The sequence below is a fragment of the Bidens hawaiensis genome, unplaced genomic scaffold, assembly GCF_021521415.1.
Source record: "Bidens hawaiensis isolate Kalapana, Puna unplaced genomic scaffold, B.hawaiensis_p1.1 tig00007048_1, whole genome shotgun sequence".
NCBI classification, from domain to species: domain Eukaryota; kingdom Viridiplantae; phylum Streptophyta; class Magnoliopsida; order Asterales; family Asteraceae; genus Bidens; species Bidens hawaiensis.
The window spans coordinates 495,711-512,570 of NW_027491484.1; the positions used below are offsets into that span (position 1 = coordinate 495,711).

At 33.3% G+C, this 16,860-nt stretch overlaps 2 protein-coding genes and 1 pseudogene across 4 annotated transcripts; all 3 read left to right on the top strand.

The window, feature by feature from the left end:
- Positions 1–1,144: 1,144 nt before the first annotated feature.
- On the top strand, positions 1,145–5,358 carry LOC143634370 (uncharacterized). 2 transcript variants are annotated; one of them, XM_077102474.1, is made up of 7 exons: positions 1,145–1,291; positions 1,406–1,480; positions 3,196–3,366; positions 3,455–3,625; positions 3,719–3,928; positions 4,466–4,554; positions 4,640–5,358. In XM_077102474.1, exons 1-7 carry the CDS (start codon positions 1,204–1,206, stop codon positions 5,279–5,281), a joined length of 1,446 nt encoding a protein of 481 aa, XP_076958589.1. In that variant the 5' UTR covers positions 1,145–1,203; the 3' UTR covers positions 5,282–5,358. The 2 variants fall into 2 exon arrangements, with proteins under 2 accessions (XP_076958589.1, XP_076958588.1); XM_077102473.1 differs by having other exon boundaries at positions 1,147–1,291; positions 1,403–1,480.
- A 103-nt stretch (positions 5,359–5,461) lies between these two features.
- LOC143634371 (uncharacterized) lies at positions 5,462–7,211 on the top strand. Its single transcript, XM_077102475.1, has 4 exons — positions 5,462–5,700; positions 6,530–6,652; positions 6,789–6,908; positions 7,004–7,211. The coding sequence occupies exons 1-4, from the start codon at positions 5,664–5,666 to the stop codon at positions 7,066–7,068; spliced, it is 345 nt and encodes a 114-aa protein (XP_076958590.1). The 5' UTR covers positions 5,462–5,663; the 3' UTR covers positions 7,069–7,211.
- Positions 7,212–10,493: 3,282 nt separating this feature from the next.
- Positions 10,494–15,105, top strand: LOC143634343 (protein GRAVITROPIC IN THE LIGHT 1-like; annotated as a pseudogene). Its single transcript, XR_013153836.1, has 2 exons — positions 10,494–10,910; positions 13,701–15,105. The product of XR_013153836.1 is annotated as a protein GRAVITROPIC IN THE LIGHT 1-like (transcript).
- Positions 15,106–16,860: the final 1,755 nt, after the last annotated feature.

Below are 16,860 nucleotides of genomic sequence, written 5' to 3' on the forward strand. Positions count from 1 at the left end.
TTAGAAAGCAAGCTTTACTATATACCTCCAACTCATAAAGAGCAGGGCCCCTAAAGTCACTTTATCCCATGTCACCCAATAAATTTTCTTCCTTCTGTTAAATCGGAAGACTTTCTAAGACCGACTTAATCAGGATAACTCTACTATCAATCAATAAGGTATGAGCTTTCCAAAGTGACAGTCTATTTTCAAACACACCAATCACATGCTCCCTATAATCATCCCCACAAAGCAACTGAGAAATGACTAAACCCCATGAGGCAACCGAAGACCCTTAACAATACTGGTCTCCCCTGCTTTACTTACCATACTTGACAAAGCTTCCATGAGGCCCCGCCCCCCTGTTTTTTTACGCAGTAGTGTAAATTTACCCGTTTTCGTCCGGAATTTTTTATACGTAGTGTAAATTTAGCCATTTCGGTCATAGTGTAAAATTTAGCCGTTTTCAACCGAAATTTCTTATACGTAGTGAAAATTTTAGCCGTTTTCGTCAGAAATTTCTTATACGTAATGTAAAATTTAGCTGTTTTCGGCCTAAATGTCTTATACGTAATGTAAAATTTACCCGTTTTCGTTTGGAATTTTTTATACGTAGTGTAAATTTAGCCGTTTTCAGCCCAAATTTGTCATACATAGTGTAAAATTTAGCCGTTTTCGACCGAAATTTCTTATACGTAGTGTATTTAGCTGTTTTCGGCCGAAATGTCTTATACGTGATGTAAAATTTAGCCGTTTTCTGCCGAAATTTTTTATATGTAGTGTAAACTTAGCCCTTTTTGGCCGAAAATTTGAGCCCGGCCACCTTCGTTTGTGAAATTTTGTATACATTTTGAATCCCCCCTCCCGGTGTTCTGGTCTAAGTTTCGTCACTGAGCCTAGTTAAAACAACATCTTCTTGCCAAAGTAAAGCAATAAAACTCTCTAAATCGGAAACTTTTTAAAAATGTAAGAAAATAAACGAAGTTCTCTTTTTCAAACGGCTTTTAAATCAGTCCGATAAAAGCAGTGAAAAAGTAAAAAAGTAAATAAGAAAAGTAGTGTAAATAATAATAATAATGTAATGTTATGAATGTCTGGAGAACTGTGAACTTACTCGACTCTCAATCTCTCTCAATTTAGGGCTTCAACTACCAGAGATAGATAAATAGATCAAACCAAACTAACTCCATTAACGGAATATTCCTTTCCTTCCGATCAGATCAGATGAACACGTCACTCCTTTATCATCTCATTATCTCAATCATTGTCTCCGTTTACATCATCCAGTTTCAAGCTCATGCTGCACCTGCCGGTATACATATATACATATATATATACACACATACACGCACGTGCGCATTTGAATTAGAGTTATTTATTTACTTATTTACTGTGTGTGTTTATTATTAATATTATTAATTAGCAGCTCCGGTGATTAAGCAATTATCTTCGATTCTCAAGTGGACTACTGCTAGGTCAACTTCTAAATCTCCCTTATCAGGTACATTTCTTAATTTAATTACTTTTATTATTATTTTTTAATCACTTAATGAACTCTAGATTTGATTAATGTTGGAATATTCTAACGCGGTTGTTAATTAGAAGACTATATTATTATTTAGGGTTTATTAATTATTAGTATGAGCATGATTATTAGACTAAATGGAAACCAGAGTCATCGGTTGATCTAAAAAATTAATCAATCGGTTTTTGGTTAATCAGTTCGATTTATTCGGTTAGTTTGTTAGTTTTTATTATTGTATTGTTTAATGAACACTAGATTTGGTTAATGTTGGAATATTCTAACTGCTTTGTTAATTAGAAGAAAGTGAGTGTTGTGATGAGTTAGGTTATTGGAATATATTATTATTGTTTAGGGTTTATTAGTATGAGTAATTTAGGCTGTGCACGATTCGGTTCGGTTCGGTTATTAGTCTTAACCAAAATAACAAATCGGTTTTCGGTTTATATAGTTATTTTTCGGTTTTCGGTTCGGTTCAGTTAATAACCAAAATAAAACTTAGGCTAAATTTTTTTCTCAGAAATACATGAAGTTGATGCATAAATACATGAAATGAACGTATAAATAAATGAAGTTGAGATATAAATACATAAAGTGGAGATATAAATACGTGAAATTGAGATATAAATACGTACAATAGAGATATAAATACATGAGATGGTGGTATAAAATATGAAATACATTAAATGGAGGTATAAAATTTAGAAATATGGAAATATAAATGGTTCGGTTTCCGGTTCGGTTACTGCTCATCCCATTGAGTATCCAGCGGTGGAGGTGATAGAAACTGTAGGAGTGTGCACCAGTTCGGTTTGGTTATGAGCCAAAACCGAAGGCATTGTTAATTTGTTTTATTAAGCAATCGGTGTTTGGTTAATAGGTTAGGTTTATTCGGATAGTTTGTGGGTTTTCGGTTAGCCAAAATTTCCCGCTCAAACTATTGTTATATTTTTAATGAAAACTTATATATGTCAGTATAATCAAGACATATCAATTCATTATTTAATCAAATAACTAATTAACTAAATTATAAAGATTAAAATTATGCGGGTATTTATGTCAGTATAATAAAAATATATATACCTTTAATGAAAAGATTTCTACATGTTTTTCTATTATATCAATTTATAAACACATTTTAGTGTAGGAGATGAATGTGGTAAAATTAATGAACGACAAAGATAAAAAAGAAGAAATTATGAATGAATAACAATTTTATTCTCACGTATTCATTCAACCGCTATAGATCAATGGAGTTCTCATCTATTTCTTTCAAATATGTAATACAAAAGCGTGTTTTGGTCATGCTAATTTTATATAAGATGTCTTTTTATGTCATTTATAATGAAACATCGTATCATCTTTTGTTAGAATTCATTATTCCATTAATAAATATAATTACAACTTATAAAATCACTAGTTGCATCTTTTTCGTGATTATGATGAAATTGCATGAGAATGCACCACGTATTTGTATGAATATTCCATTAGAAAATATAATTTGAACTTATTAAACTATTTAATTTGATAAAATATAAATTTAATCATATAATTTCTATAGTTTAATTGTATTTCTTTTGAGTATCCCATGCATCGCAAGGGTTTTAAAGCTAGTAATAATATATTCCAATATAGGTATAGATTATATGGATCTTGGATCGCCTTTTGATTATTTAATTTGGTGATTGATACAGATGGTGGGAATATACTTCAATTTGAAGATGGTTATTTAGTAGAAACAGTTGTGGAAGGTAATCAGCTAGGAGTTGTACCTTATTCCATTAGAGTGTCACAAGACGGTGAGCTGTATGCTGTTGATTCAGTCAATAGCAACATTGTTCGAATCACTCCACCGTTATCTCAATGTAAGCTTCTTTTCACATTAATAATACTTTTATAAACATCAGTTTTGAAGTTATAATTTATTAGCTTCCGGATTTATTGTCAAGACAGACAGTAGGGCAAGATTAATTGCAGGATCATTCCAGGGTTACACAGGCCATGTAGATGGAAAACCAAATGATGCGCGGTTTGATCATCCAAAAGGTGTTACAATGGATGATAAAGGGAATGTTTATGTTGCTGATACTGTCAATCTTGCAATCCGAAAGATTGGTGAAACAGGTTTGTTTGTTTGATCTTAATATTAGTTCTTGAAACAAAATTTAAGATCAAATGATTCAAAGATTATGGAGTTATGAACAAGTTAATGTGCAGGTGTGACAACAATTGCTGGAGGAAAATCGAGTGTGGCAGGGTACAGGGACGGGCCGAGTGAAGATGCACAGTTTTCAAATGATTTTGATGTTATTTATGTAAGACCAACGTGTTCGTTGTTAGTTGTTGATCGAGGAAATGCTGCTATTAGACAAATATCTCTCAATCAAGAAGATTGTGATTTTCAAGACAGCTCGGTTTCTTCTACAGGTTTGAACACTGTTTAATAAGCAAACTTACATGAACAAATTTTTTTGTTCAATTAACTAAACAAACGAACATGAACACGGGTCTCATTCGTTCATTTATGTTCCTGAATGTTTTTTTTTTGTTTTTTCATTTATGTTGGCTTTGTTTACATATTTTTTCGGCCCATTACAGTTTATTATAGTTTTATGAAATTAAAGTATCATCAATTAAAATTTGCTGTAGTTTTATCAAGTTTTTAGCCTAGCATATTGATGTTGGTTCATCTATGTTAAGTTATGTTTGTTCGTTTACGTTCATGAACAGTTCGTTTATACTGTTAACGACATAAACAAGCATGAACACTCATTTTCGTAGCAAACGAACACAAACAACAAACTCTATTAGCTTAATTATTCGTGTTTGATTGTTTGTTTATTTAAGGTTAAACGAACGAACACGAGCATGCGCGTTTGTGTTTGTTTGGTTCATTTGCCAACTTAATCATGTTTTTGTCGTCTTTTCAGACAATCTAAACTTACATTTTTATGCATTTGCCAGATCTTGTTTTGGTAATCGGTGCGATCTTGATAGGATATGTTGTATGCATCCTTCAACAAGGATTCGGTTCATCATATTTCACAAAACCGGTAAGTTTTTTTTTTTTACAAATTTTCATGATTGTTAAATAATATGAATCTTGAAATAAATTCAAGTGTTTACAACTTTACATAGCAGGATAAGGTGGAGGTTGATACTAAAATACCAAACAACGAAAAGTTGACCAAAAGTCAAACCGTGGAAACCATTAAAGAAGAACAAGAAGCAGGCTGGCCATCTTTTAGTCAACTCGTTTTGGATTTATCAAAACTCGTTCTCGAAGGTTTTGGTAACATTTTTGCTTCTTTCAACCCGTTTAAATCTTCTAGAAGAGGCCTCACTCCGTTAAAAGACCGTCTCATAATGCCTGAAGACGAGCCCGTTAACCAGCCCGCAAAGGCCCAAAAACACAGAACCCCGACCCCACTTTCAGAAACCCGTCATACCCAAGAAAAATATTCAGAAACCCGTCACACCCAAGAAAAATATTCAGAAACAACAAAGCCCATTAAGCTCCGATCGTCTAGCGTTAAAGATCCAAACAAACATAGAGTATCAAAACGAGAAGAGTATGGCGAGTTTTATGGACCTAATGGTGAAGTTAGTCATGTTCGGTCAAAGAGTCAAAAGGAAAGAACAAAGCATCGGGTCAAAGATAAACGAGGTGAAACCGCGCATGTAGAGCAAAAGCCCGTTGACTTAAAACCGGTCAACTACGATGACCCGAAGTTTAGTTATATGAGAAATAAGTTCGGTGATTCGTATCGTTACACTTAAAAGTTGTAAAAGATTTGCATTGTTTGTAGACTATTGTCAAAACAAGTGGTAAAACATAAAGTTAAGATATTTGTTTCGGTTGGGATGTTGACTTGTTGCTTCGAGCGTTTGTACTGTTGACTAATAGATGCATTTAAGAGTTGTACCATGGATTGACTGGCTGTGGTGGTACTTTATCTAATCAAAACTAGTTGTCAATATTCAATAATCACATGAATTTTAATGGTTAAAGGTGAGTGAAACTTTTTGTCACGAGAAAGAGTGATGAATCTGCCCCAACCACTCGTATTTAAATCTTTCTGCAAGTTAGTTTTTTTTGCCTTGAATATAACCATAATATACCGCTTTCGACTTCTACTTGAGCGGATTGAAGATACCCGAAATGGGTTGCGTTGGATCGTCGCTTAATAAGCGAGACCGTAAGTCTTGACTCTTGATCTTTTTCTTGATTATCAGTTGCGTGTAAGAATCATATTGTAGTTTTGGTCTTTTTCTTGATTAATGGACGTACACTAGAATCATACTGTAGTCTTGATATTATTTCGAATAACAGCCGCTTGCCCGCTTGTCATAATTATATTATAATCTTGATCTTTTTCTTGATTAATGGTTGACATAGAATCATATTGTATTCTTATTCTTTATTTTTCTTGATTAATGGTCATACGTTAGAATCGTACTGTTGTCTTGATCATTTTATTGATTAATGATCGCATGTCATAATCATTTTTACAATCTTGATCTTTTTCTTGATTAATGGTCACGCGTTAGAATCATATTGTGGTCTTGATCTTTTTCTTGATTAACAGACGTCTGTCGAAATCATATTATAATCTTGATCTTTTTCTTGATTAATGGTCGTGGGTCGGAATCATATTGTAGTCTTGATCTTTTTCTTGTTTAACAGTCGTCTGCCAGAATCATATTATAGTCTTGATCTTTTTTCTTGATTAATGGGCATGCGTTGGAATCTTATTACAGTATTGATTTTTTTTCTTGATTAGCAGTCGTCTGTTAGTATCATATTATAGTTTTCATCGTTTTTTTTTATTATTATTAATAAAATCATATTGTACTTTTGATCTTTTTCTTGATTCACATATCAAAATCATACTTTAATCTTACCTTTTTGTTGATTCACGGGTGCGTGTCATAATCATACTAGACTGTGGTCTTGATCTTTTTCTTGATTTTTAGTTGCGTGTCAAAATCATACTGTTATTTGCTTTCTTTTCATTTTAACGGCAGGAACCGTGAAAAAGATAAGAAAGCCGAAACCATGGGAGTTCCCACGGCCCGTCACATGGAATCAGTTGGTTCAAATGCGTGATGAGTTTTGGGATTCGGCTCCTCACCACGGTGGCAAAAAAGGTAACCACTCCAACTTCAATTAAATAAATCGATTCATGTTATATTTTTTTATACGGTTAAATAAAACCTTCCAAGTCATTTTATTAAAAACGAGCATTTTATTTTCGTTTTACATTATTTTACTTTTTACATACAGAAATCTGGGATGCGATACACGCAGCAGCTGAAGCCGATTTAGAGCTCGCTCAAGCAATTTTAGACAGCGCAGGGGTCATCGTTAAAAAACCTGATATGACCGTTTGTTACGATGAAACAGGTAATCATATACAATATCATGTTGTACTGCACTAATTTCACAATTTATACAAAATATACTAAATAATCACTATATATTATTTTTAATATTTGCAGGTACCAAATATAAAATACCAAGATATGTGTTAAGTGAGCCAACAAATTTGATAAGATTAAGTTGAAAGAATAAGAGGCACAAAGCATAGCCTAGTTATGTTATATTAGTTTCTTCCTAGTAGTTTTTCAAGCCTGCCTGGTTGACTTTTATATGGTCAACTATTTTAGGCTTTTGATTAGTTTTTAGGGGTATTTTGTCATGATTTTCAGAAATTCTATGGGAAATAAAGATTAAAACTTGCAAACTCTTTTTAGTAAGTAATTACAGTGTGAAATATTGATTAGTTATTTCAGTTATAACTCACTTTATAAGCTAATATTCTAAATAGAATAATTTGTGAGATTGTATGCATATTGCATTGTATACTAGATAAATTATTAGTTCCAACTTCCAATTGATTCTTATTTTTTTTTAATTTCTTTTGAATTAAAACTATTATGACTTGAACAAGTTTAAATCAAACCCGAACCCATTTAACTTCAAGTCAAGTCATGACGTGTTAACTAGTCATGTCAAAAGTTGCAACCTCTACGTTGGGCTACTATTCGTAGTCGATAGAGAGAATACTTTGTGAAGATCCTCTACCGATAAATTCTGGTTCAGTCACTTTTTCGTGCAATAAAAAAATTAGTTTGGTAGTGTTTGAATTTGCTTAGCCAAGCAGTTGATATCTAAGAGAAAGACTTAGTTTTTTTTTCATTCAAAAAAAAAATGACCTAAGATATTTAGATTGAGCATGACATTTTTTTTCTTTAAACTAATAATTAATATAATGCTAAATATTTGGACCTTATATATTAAAAGTTATAAAAGATACATTTAAAATCAGAATTCAAAATCAAAACTAAAAGTACCAATATTATTAGTTATTAACCATATGCACAAACTAAATATATTTGTTAGTAACCATATGTAAAAACTAAACAAATAGTCATTGGCAGATTGTGTTTTAATGGTTATGGTTAAGATATTATGGTTATTTCGATTTTTTGTAATATTGGTTCGGTTTTTCGGTTCATTACAAAATATAAAACCGAACTAAAACCAATATTTAGGTTTTTTCTAAAGTTCAAAACCAAACCGCCGATTTCTAATTCGGTTTGATTTTTCCGGTTCAGTTTTTGTGGTTTTTTCGGTTTTGGTTCGATCTTTTCGGTTTTGTGCACACCCCTAAAGTAAGCAATAGCATATATAATTATATATTATGAAGAGGAGCATCTTGATTGTTGGTGTCAAGTTTGTCAAATATTATCTTTAAATACCCTTTTTATAATGGCCTATTATCTCAAACCCCCCCCCCCCCCAAATAATATTGTTAACCACAAAGATTTTAAGAAATTTTAAAGAGTGTAAACGGTCAAGTCATAAACTTTCTCTTGCGTGAAGTGTTTAATTTAATTAATAATACATGTATATATTGCCATATTGGATCCAATATACTGTCATTTCCAACTTCAATTATTTAAGATATTGAATAGATTACACGTGTCATCCTAGGTGGCAAAGCAAAATGAAACATGTAAAGCAAATGTGTCATGGGATGTTACGTGTTTTAAGTGTGTAACACTTTAGCCAAACATCAATGGGTATGGTATGGCAATGACTAGCCTAAAAACGTTAAAATATCTTCTTATCCATAAAGAATCTCTGTGGGTTCATTGGTTCCATTCTATGTAATTAATAATCATCGAATAGTGACACATATACATTATTTTAACCTTTTATAAGAAAAAGATTGTGACCAATATGACAAATTGGTCACTCTAGTCTTGGATTTGACTGTCATAGTTAACTATTTGCTTAGACGTGTCATCGACAACTTGGCAGTTCTTCAGTCTCTGTTTCTAAAGGCGGGAGTGCTTGATATTTTTTACTGTATCCATGTGTTCTTTTATCATGAACGAATTAATATAACTCATCGAAAAACACACAAACAATCATTGTGAATAACTCTCACGTATGTTAATCAGAAAACATAACACAAAAATGTTATAACAATATTTCAAACCATAACTCTGTTTTTCTAAGCAGAATTCAGTTGCTCCTATTGATGAAATATTATCTCTAACTTAATTAACAATAAATCTTATAAACCTAACTTGGTCACTAAGTAACTCATTTAAACAACCCTTTTAAATCTTGGGTCAGGTCTTTTTCTCGGACCAAATTAGGGGTGTTCATCGGATCGGATAACGGATTATTCGGGTTATTCGGATTTGAAAATTTTTGGACCCTATCCGAAATCCGATCCGAACCGAATTAGAAATATTCTTATCCGATCCGAATCTATCCGAATTCAATTTGGATCGGATTCGGATATATCCGAATAATCCGAAATTATCCGAATAATCCGAAATAAACCTAAAAAAAATTCCTATTTTTTTGTTCATAACATTTAATAGTTTAGAATCATAATACACATATAAACCGGAAATACGAACTACTCTTAACACAAATTTTAAGTTTAAACTTCAAATAATAGTCTAATAAATATACCAAATCGGAAAATACCACTAAAAACATGTTTTTTATTCGGATTAAACGGATATCCGAATAATCCGAATAATCCGAATTTTTTAAATTTCCATATCCGAAACCGATCCGAATTAGTTATTCGGGATATTCGGATTGATCCGATCCGAATAAGAATTCGGATCGGTTTATTTGGGTTTCGATTTCGGATCGGATTTCAGATTTTTTCGGATTTCAAATTTCTTGAACACCCCTAGACCAAATAGCAATTGAGCCAACATTGTTAGCTCTTGATATCAATGGAACACACGAAAGTTTAGGTTGGATATTTTTGAGATTTTCACTCCATAGTCTCTCGATTTGAAGTAAAGGAATTCTAGCATACCAATCAGGACCCTCCCTTCACCAACCCATGTGGATAGTCTACATGATTCATAACTACTTATCTTACTACAGGGTGCTTGCCTAGCGAACGCTTAGATCCGGCTCTACACAAACGTTTCTGGTTCACCCCAACATTCCCCACTTGTCCAACTGCTGATGAGCAGTTTTTTGATATCAAACGAACCTCCCCATAAGGTAATTTTAATGTGGTCGAGTTCACATCTTTTGAAATCAGTTTCGCTACAGCACCTGCTGCTCTAGCTAATTGTCCACCCTTTCCAAGTGTGATTTTTATGTCATGTATGGCCGTGCCAAATGGCATATTGGTTGAAGTAGATTCTTCTTTTTTATTAATTAAAACATCTTCCCAAATTGTACAAGCTTCTTCCAAAGCATATGGCTTTCTGGATGTAGATGGTGATATCTATACAGATGGATCTTATATATATGGTATAATGAAATACCACATGAGTGGATATATAGGAATCAAAATCTGCCAAATCACTCATTTTATGATCTTCAACATCCTAGGTTTCCCGTTCCATCATCTGGCTTATATTCACAATGTAGCATTCAGACATGCTTGAGCCTGTCAAGCTAAAAACACGAGGGCGCTACGAATACACGTAATACCTGAAAACTAGTTAAACCAAAATGAAAAAATAACAAAAACAAGGGAAGAAATTGCAATTATTGGAAACATAATAAGGTGCAACACAAAACACCAAACAATCCCTGATTTTTTGGAACCAAAGTAGGTAAATTACCATACTACCCATGTACTACAAAAATAACATTTGGACTATCAAGGACAAAACTGTAAAATCCAAAAGGACAGTCACACTAAACCAACCATTACTCGTTTTAAAATTCTCAATGTCACCTCTTTTTTGAGCAACTCATTGTCTACTAAACCAAACCACAATATTATTTTACCTCCTTGTTTCCACCATTGTTGACCTCAAAATCCTATGTAAACAAATGTTGAACTCAATATCAACTCTCTTAACACTCACTCACTCACACTCGAAGCTTCTTTCTCGTGGTTTGGTAAGTATTCCATTCATATGGTATCTTCTTACAACTTCATTATCTAAGGCCCTGTTTGTTTTTGCCTCTTTTCTCTGAATAGAGGAAAACGTCTGACTCGGTCAGACGTAATCAGACGTGGGGCTGTTTGTTTTTTTTTCTGGCATTAAGAGGTTCAGCGTCTTAATAGCATCTGAACCAGTAAGAGCTTTTAGTGGATCTGAAAACCTCTTAACCCAAAAAGAACATACGTTTGTCTCCGGCCCCATTAACTTCTAACCTGGAGACTAGGCTCCATCTCCGACGACTAGAGGTTCGTCTCTAGCCTCCACCTCTTAATGATTCAGAGTTCAGACATTTGAACCACCTCTTAACATTCAGATGTGGTATTCAGATTCAGACTTAAATCTCTAAAAAAAACAAACGGGCCTAAATATCTTAATAGCTTATTAGTCTTATTCATGGATCTTCTTGTACATCTCATTAATTTTATTATAATATGTATTTAATTATCTAGCATACCCTTTACATGAATCTAAGAGAGTGTTTCATCATGAGTTATAACTTATAAGGTGTTTTGGAAAGTTAAAATTTGTGAGTGGATAAGTCATAAGTTACAACTTTGTAACTTATAACTTATGACTTATATAAGTTATAAGGAGGTAGAGTACTTGGTAAGGTGTCGGGTCGTGTTTCTTCAACTCGGCCAACATTACTTGGAATCAATTAAATTTGGAGAGTCCGAGCTAGTCGGTCTAACTCGTTCAAGTCGGATTTTAGTTGTTTCACCGGTTATCATCGTTTTTTTATGGAGATACTTTGAAAGATGAGAATTTATTAATTATCGTCTCTATAATGTTAAAGAAAGAATATTAGTTTTTAAAATACTTCAGTATTTAAACATGTAACATTTTTATTTATATTGATATTCACGTATTTTGTTATAAATATCAGTATTCAATAAACGGACCTATAATATTTGACATATATATAGTTTTTCAAAATTCTTTTTCATAATTTACCATGCTCGAGTATTCTTAGACGAGTACTCGTAACTCCCTAATCGGCCGACCTGATAATAATTGTTTAGTTGAATTTGGATTCCACCGCCAATTGCAACCACATGTTAAAAACAGTATTGAGTCATGAGTACGGGATAGATGGTGCAGCTGATCGGCACGTGATCAGTCCCTGACACACCTGACTATTTTTTTTTACCGTTGCTTTTTTGTAATTTGGATTTAATAGCAGTTGGATCCGTGATAATATATGGGCCCATTCATGTATATAACATGGGCCATGAATCAGGACTGATACTGTATAATCATGTGGGCCCCCACCATTTTTGTGACTTTTTTGTTTTTACTACTTTTAGCTTTTTTAAGTTTTAACTATTGGTTAGGTATTCAATGACAAAATTTTGTTTACCTAGATGAACACGATAAAATAGTTATTTTGTAAGTATACATAAACGTGATAGATGGGGTAGTCATGTCCAAGCATTGAGTAACTTCTTTACAAAAATAAAAGTCTATCGCGGTAAAAGAAGAAGAGAAATAATATTGATTGGTATAAGAAGTCTAATGTTACCGTACATATTTTACATAACAAAGTTTGGTAGATGGGGTAGTCATGTCCAAGCATTCAATGACAAAATTTTGTTTGCCTAGACGAACACGATAACATAGTTATTTTGTAAGTATATATAAACGTGATAGATGGGGTAGTACTGTCCAAGCATTGAGTAACTTCTTTACAAAAATTAAAAGTCTATCGTGGTAAAAGACTATTGATTGGTATAAGAAGTCTAAATTGCTCGAAATGAACTAAATCTGTTGGTTTGGTTAGGTTAGGAGTAAACTAGTTTGATTTAAGGTTTAAAACCAGCTTGCAAAAGTCGAAGATAGTGATATTAAAAAGTTTAATATTTTTTTTAAATTCATATACTTTTAAAAAATAACATTTTTTCATCTATATAAAGCAAAATAAGTAAAATTTATAAGTAGTTTTAGTTCTAATAAATGTATATTATCAATTTAACCAATTTGTTGCTATAATACTTTTTACATTTTAAAATTCCTTAATACTCAAAAAGTAAAAACATTTGATATTTTTTAAATCTACAATCTTTAAAAACTTTGAATATCTAATAACAAAATAAAATGGTAAAAATACCCGGTTGCAACCTACAACCCACAAAAGTGCAAAACAAGACCATTTTGGCCGGTCCGGTCCGGCCAACCTATCCAACCCGCCTAGGTTTGGTTTATTTTAGTTATTCCAGAAACTATACTTACCGGTTTAGCTTAGAAATTCTATTAAAACCGGTCAAAAGAAAGCCTCTAAACCTACAAATTATATACATAAATTTTTTCACCTAAGCCCTTATATCCATGGCATGTTTGATGTGTTATTTGTTTTATTTTACAAGATCACGTTTTTTCATCCCCTTAAAAAACAACTTTTTATAATTTTTTAATCCAATAAAATATTATTTTTTTCATGCAATACCAAATTCCATAAATACCCTCGATATTCGAGTTAAAGCACATTGCTTTCTCTCTATTTTATAGTAAATTCAAAGTGCTTTATCATCATTATTATTCTAGTCTTTTAGTCTATATCAACACCTCCATTTCCTCTGTTGTCTTTAAAACATTATTCATAGATTGCATACATCATTACACCTTACACCACAATATATTGCCAATCTCCTAATTCCCATCACTATCCTTAAATATTTCTTCTACTTTTTTTAACGGTCATTTGAATCACTGACAGAAAATTCTCATTTCCATATTTTCATTTCAGATGGATTCGCTAAACCAATCCAGTCACACCCCGACCAAAACCAAATTGTCTAGCACATTTGCCAAGGTGTTACACACCCGAAAAACAAAGCCAACGAAAAGGTTAAACGTGATAATGGTCGACTAGACAAGACGGGTCGAAATAGCCCAACGATGGACGCGTTTATTGCGAAAGTGTTCGCAACCATTTCTTCGGTTAAAGCCGCATATGCACATTTGCAAGTTGCTCAATCTCCTTATGACCCGAATGGGATTCAGATATCCGATCGAATAATGGTCGATGAACTTAAACGATTATCCGAATATAAACAATTATTTTTAAAGAATCATATCGATGACGATATTTCCGATATTTCCCCTCCTGAAACCACATTGTTGTTAGCGGAAATACAAGAACTAAAGAACCAAGTACTAATGTATGAAGTAATGGTTAAGAAGCTTGATAGTCAAAACCGGCTTCGAGAGTCCGAAATCATATTTTTGAAGGAGAATTTAAACGAAACGCGCAACGAAAATAGGATGATCGAAAAACGATTGAACTCGAGCGGGTGTTTAAGACCTTTATCGTTTAATTCAACTCGAGTTAATAGTTTCTACAACTTCTTATTATCGGTTAGGCAAACGACGAGTTCGATTAAAGAGTTTGTTAAAGTTATGATGGAGGAAATGGAATATGCGAATTGGGATTTAAATGCGGCGGCTAGTGCGATCCAACCGAAAGTTGTTTTTCGGGAGACGACGGACGAATGCTTCGCATTCGAGTCGTTTGTTTGTCGGGTTATGTTCGAGGGGTTTAATAATTCGGGGTTTTCAATCACGACTGAGGGGAATGGGAATGATTCTGATTCGGATTCTCATTCCCCTCAGTCGTGGTTGGACAGTTTCATGGAACTGAAGTCATTAAAAGCACGTGACTACATCACGTGGAAGCCGGACTCTACGTTCGCTAAGTTTTGCTATTTAAAGTATTTAAAACTCGTTCATCCGGTTATGGAATTCTCGCTTTTCGGGAACTTAAACCAAAGAAATGCTGTCTCTGGGGGACAGTTTCCAGAGACAGCTTTCTTTGCAGCTTTTGCTGACGTGGCCAGAAAAGTCTGGCTACTACACTGTCTAGCATTCGCGTCTGACTCAAACGCGAACGCACCGTCAGTGTTTCGGGTCAAGGAACAGGACCGATACATGGAAGTGTACATGGAGAGTGTTAACGAACCGTCGCCGACGACGGTGTCGCCGGAGGTGGGGTTCATGGTGGTTCCTGGGTTTAAGGTGAGTGGGAGTGTAATACAATGTCAAGTGTATTTGACTTGAGGTTTGACCATGATGAGATCGGACGGTTGTGATGATATCTGGGGTGGGCCCGGTGGTTCCCACATGGTGGATATTAAAGTATGGATCGTGATAGAAAGAGGTATGGGTTATGTGGTCAATGGATTGATTTTTGAAGTAGTAATTGTTGTATGAAATAGAATCTTATGTATATTTTAGTATTTAGTGTTTACTATTTAGTATTTATGTAAATGTAGTTTAGTATATGAGATATCTTCAATATATGGCCAACTTTATTCTCATTTGATTTTGGTCATTGAATTTGTATTTTGTTAAAGCAATTAAATTTCAAAAGAAGATTGACAATTAAGCTTGTTTGTAGAGAAGTCTTCACTCTAGCCACCATGGAATAACACAAAAAACATGTGTGGTATCAAGTTATCAACCATCACTTTTTAGATGTGGTCTAATCCGGCTACAAGAGATCTGGATTATCAACTTCTCGGTTAAACAAGAGTCGGCTCTGCCACGGTTAGCATAGAACTTGATTAACAACTAGCCGGCTAGGATGTTTGTTTGCTTCCCTGTAGCCTGCTTAGTCATGTGTAAGATGTTGGTTGGATATTGTGTGAACCAAAGTTTTTTTTTTTCCTTTTCGTGTTTGCTAGAGTGTCTTCTCTACCAATCGAGTTGAGGTTTTAACCTTCAACTGGGTCTTTTAGAATCGACTAATTATGAGAAACCCAAAGTCAATGATTGTTTTGTAAAAAATCCTGGTCTATTTAACTATTCGAAAAATTTCATAAAAATGTTTTTAAAAAATTAGTCCGATTTATCTATGTTAACTTATAAGGATGTGGAAAAAAATAGTCCGATCGAGTTGAACATTCTTCACAAAAATGTTCAAAGACTCTTTGTATGTCATAATGTAAAAAGTATGTAAACGAATCAAGCTTGTGCTAGGTCTATTTCAAGCTCTATATCAGCTCATTTCAATCTTCTTATCAGTATTTTTTAAGCGTTCGTATATAAATAAGATACTTGTTTAGGCTCAAGAACATAGTCAAGTCTACGTGTAAAGATGATACTTAATTAAGCTCGTTTATTAAATGAACTTATAACTCGTTTCAAGTCTATTACAAACCAGATCACAAGTGATTCAACTAGTTTACACTCTTATCTATATACATCCAAATGAACATGAGATTGATGGTGTGGGCTTGGTTTTCTTCAAACAAATCCTGACAGTGAAATTGTATCTTCTTCCGATCCTGACACCTTTGAATATAAAAAAGTTCATATTCTTAAGACCAGGACACAAACAAAGCAGAAAAGTTTGAAAATACTTGTCCCTAAAAAGAATTATTTTGGGTTTAAAAAACGTGACATCGTGGACAGCATCCTCATAAATTAATGGTATTTATTGATATATTTACTGTTTTAATACACCGTAAATAAAATAATTAATAATAAACTAAAAGTTATTAAAATTCAAACTTAGGGGCTATTGAGGGAATTTTTATTTTGTAAAATCTAAAGTGCCACTAGGGTTGGTGTCCACGTAGCAAAGTAATCTTGAAACACTGGTTAGGGCATGTGTAGTAGGCTACAATTTTAGAGGCTACAAATTTAAGCGATTAGGGGTGAGAACACTGTCCTGGGGGCGACAACATGGGCGACAAGTTTTTGTCGTCGGCTTGTTTGCTTGGAAATAATATTATTATATTATTATGTGTGATATATATATATATATATATATATATATATATTAGGTTACAACACCATTACATTTTTAAAATAAAAACTTTCTCTTTACTGACTGAACGTCAGATGGCACAAAACGTCTCATTTTGTAGCCTCTTCACTACACATAGCCTTATGAGGAGTTTTCA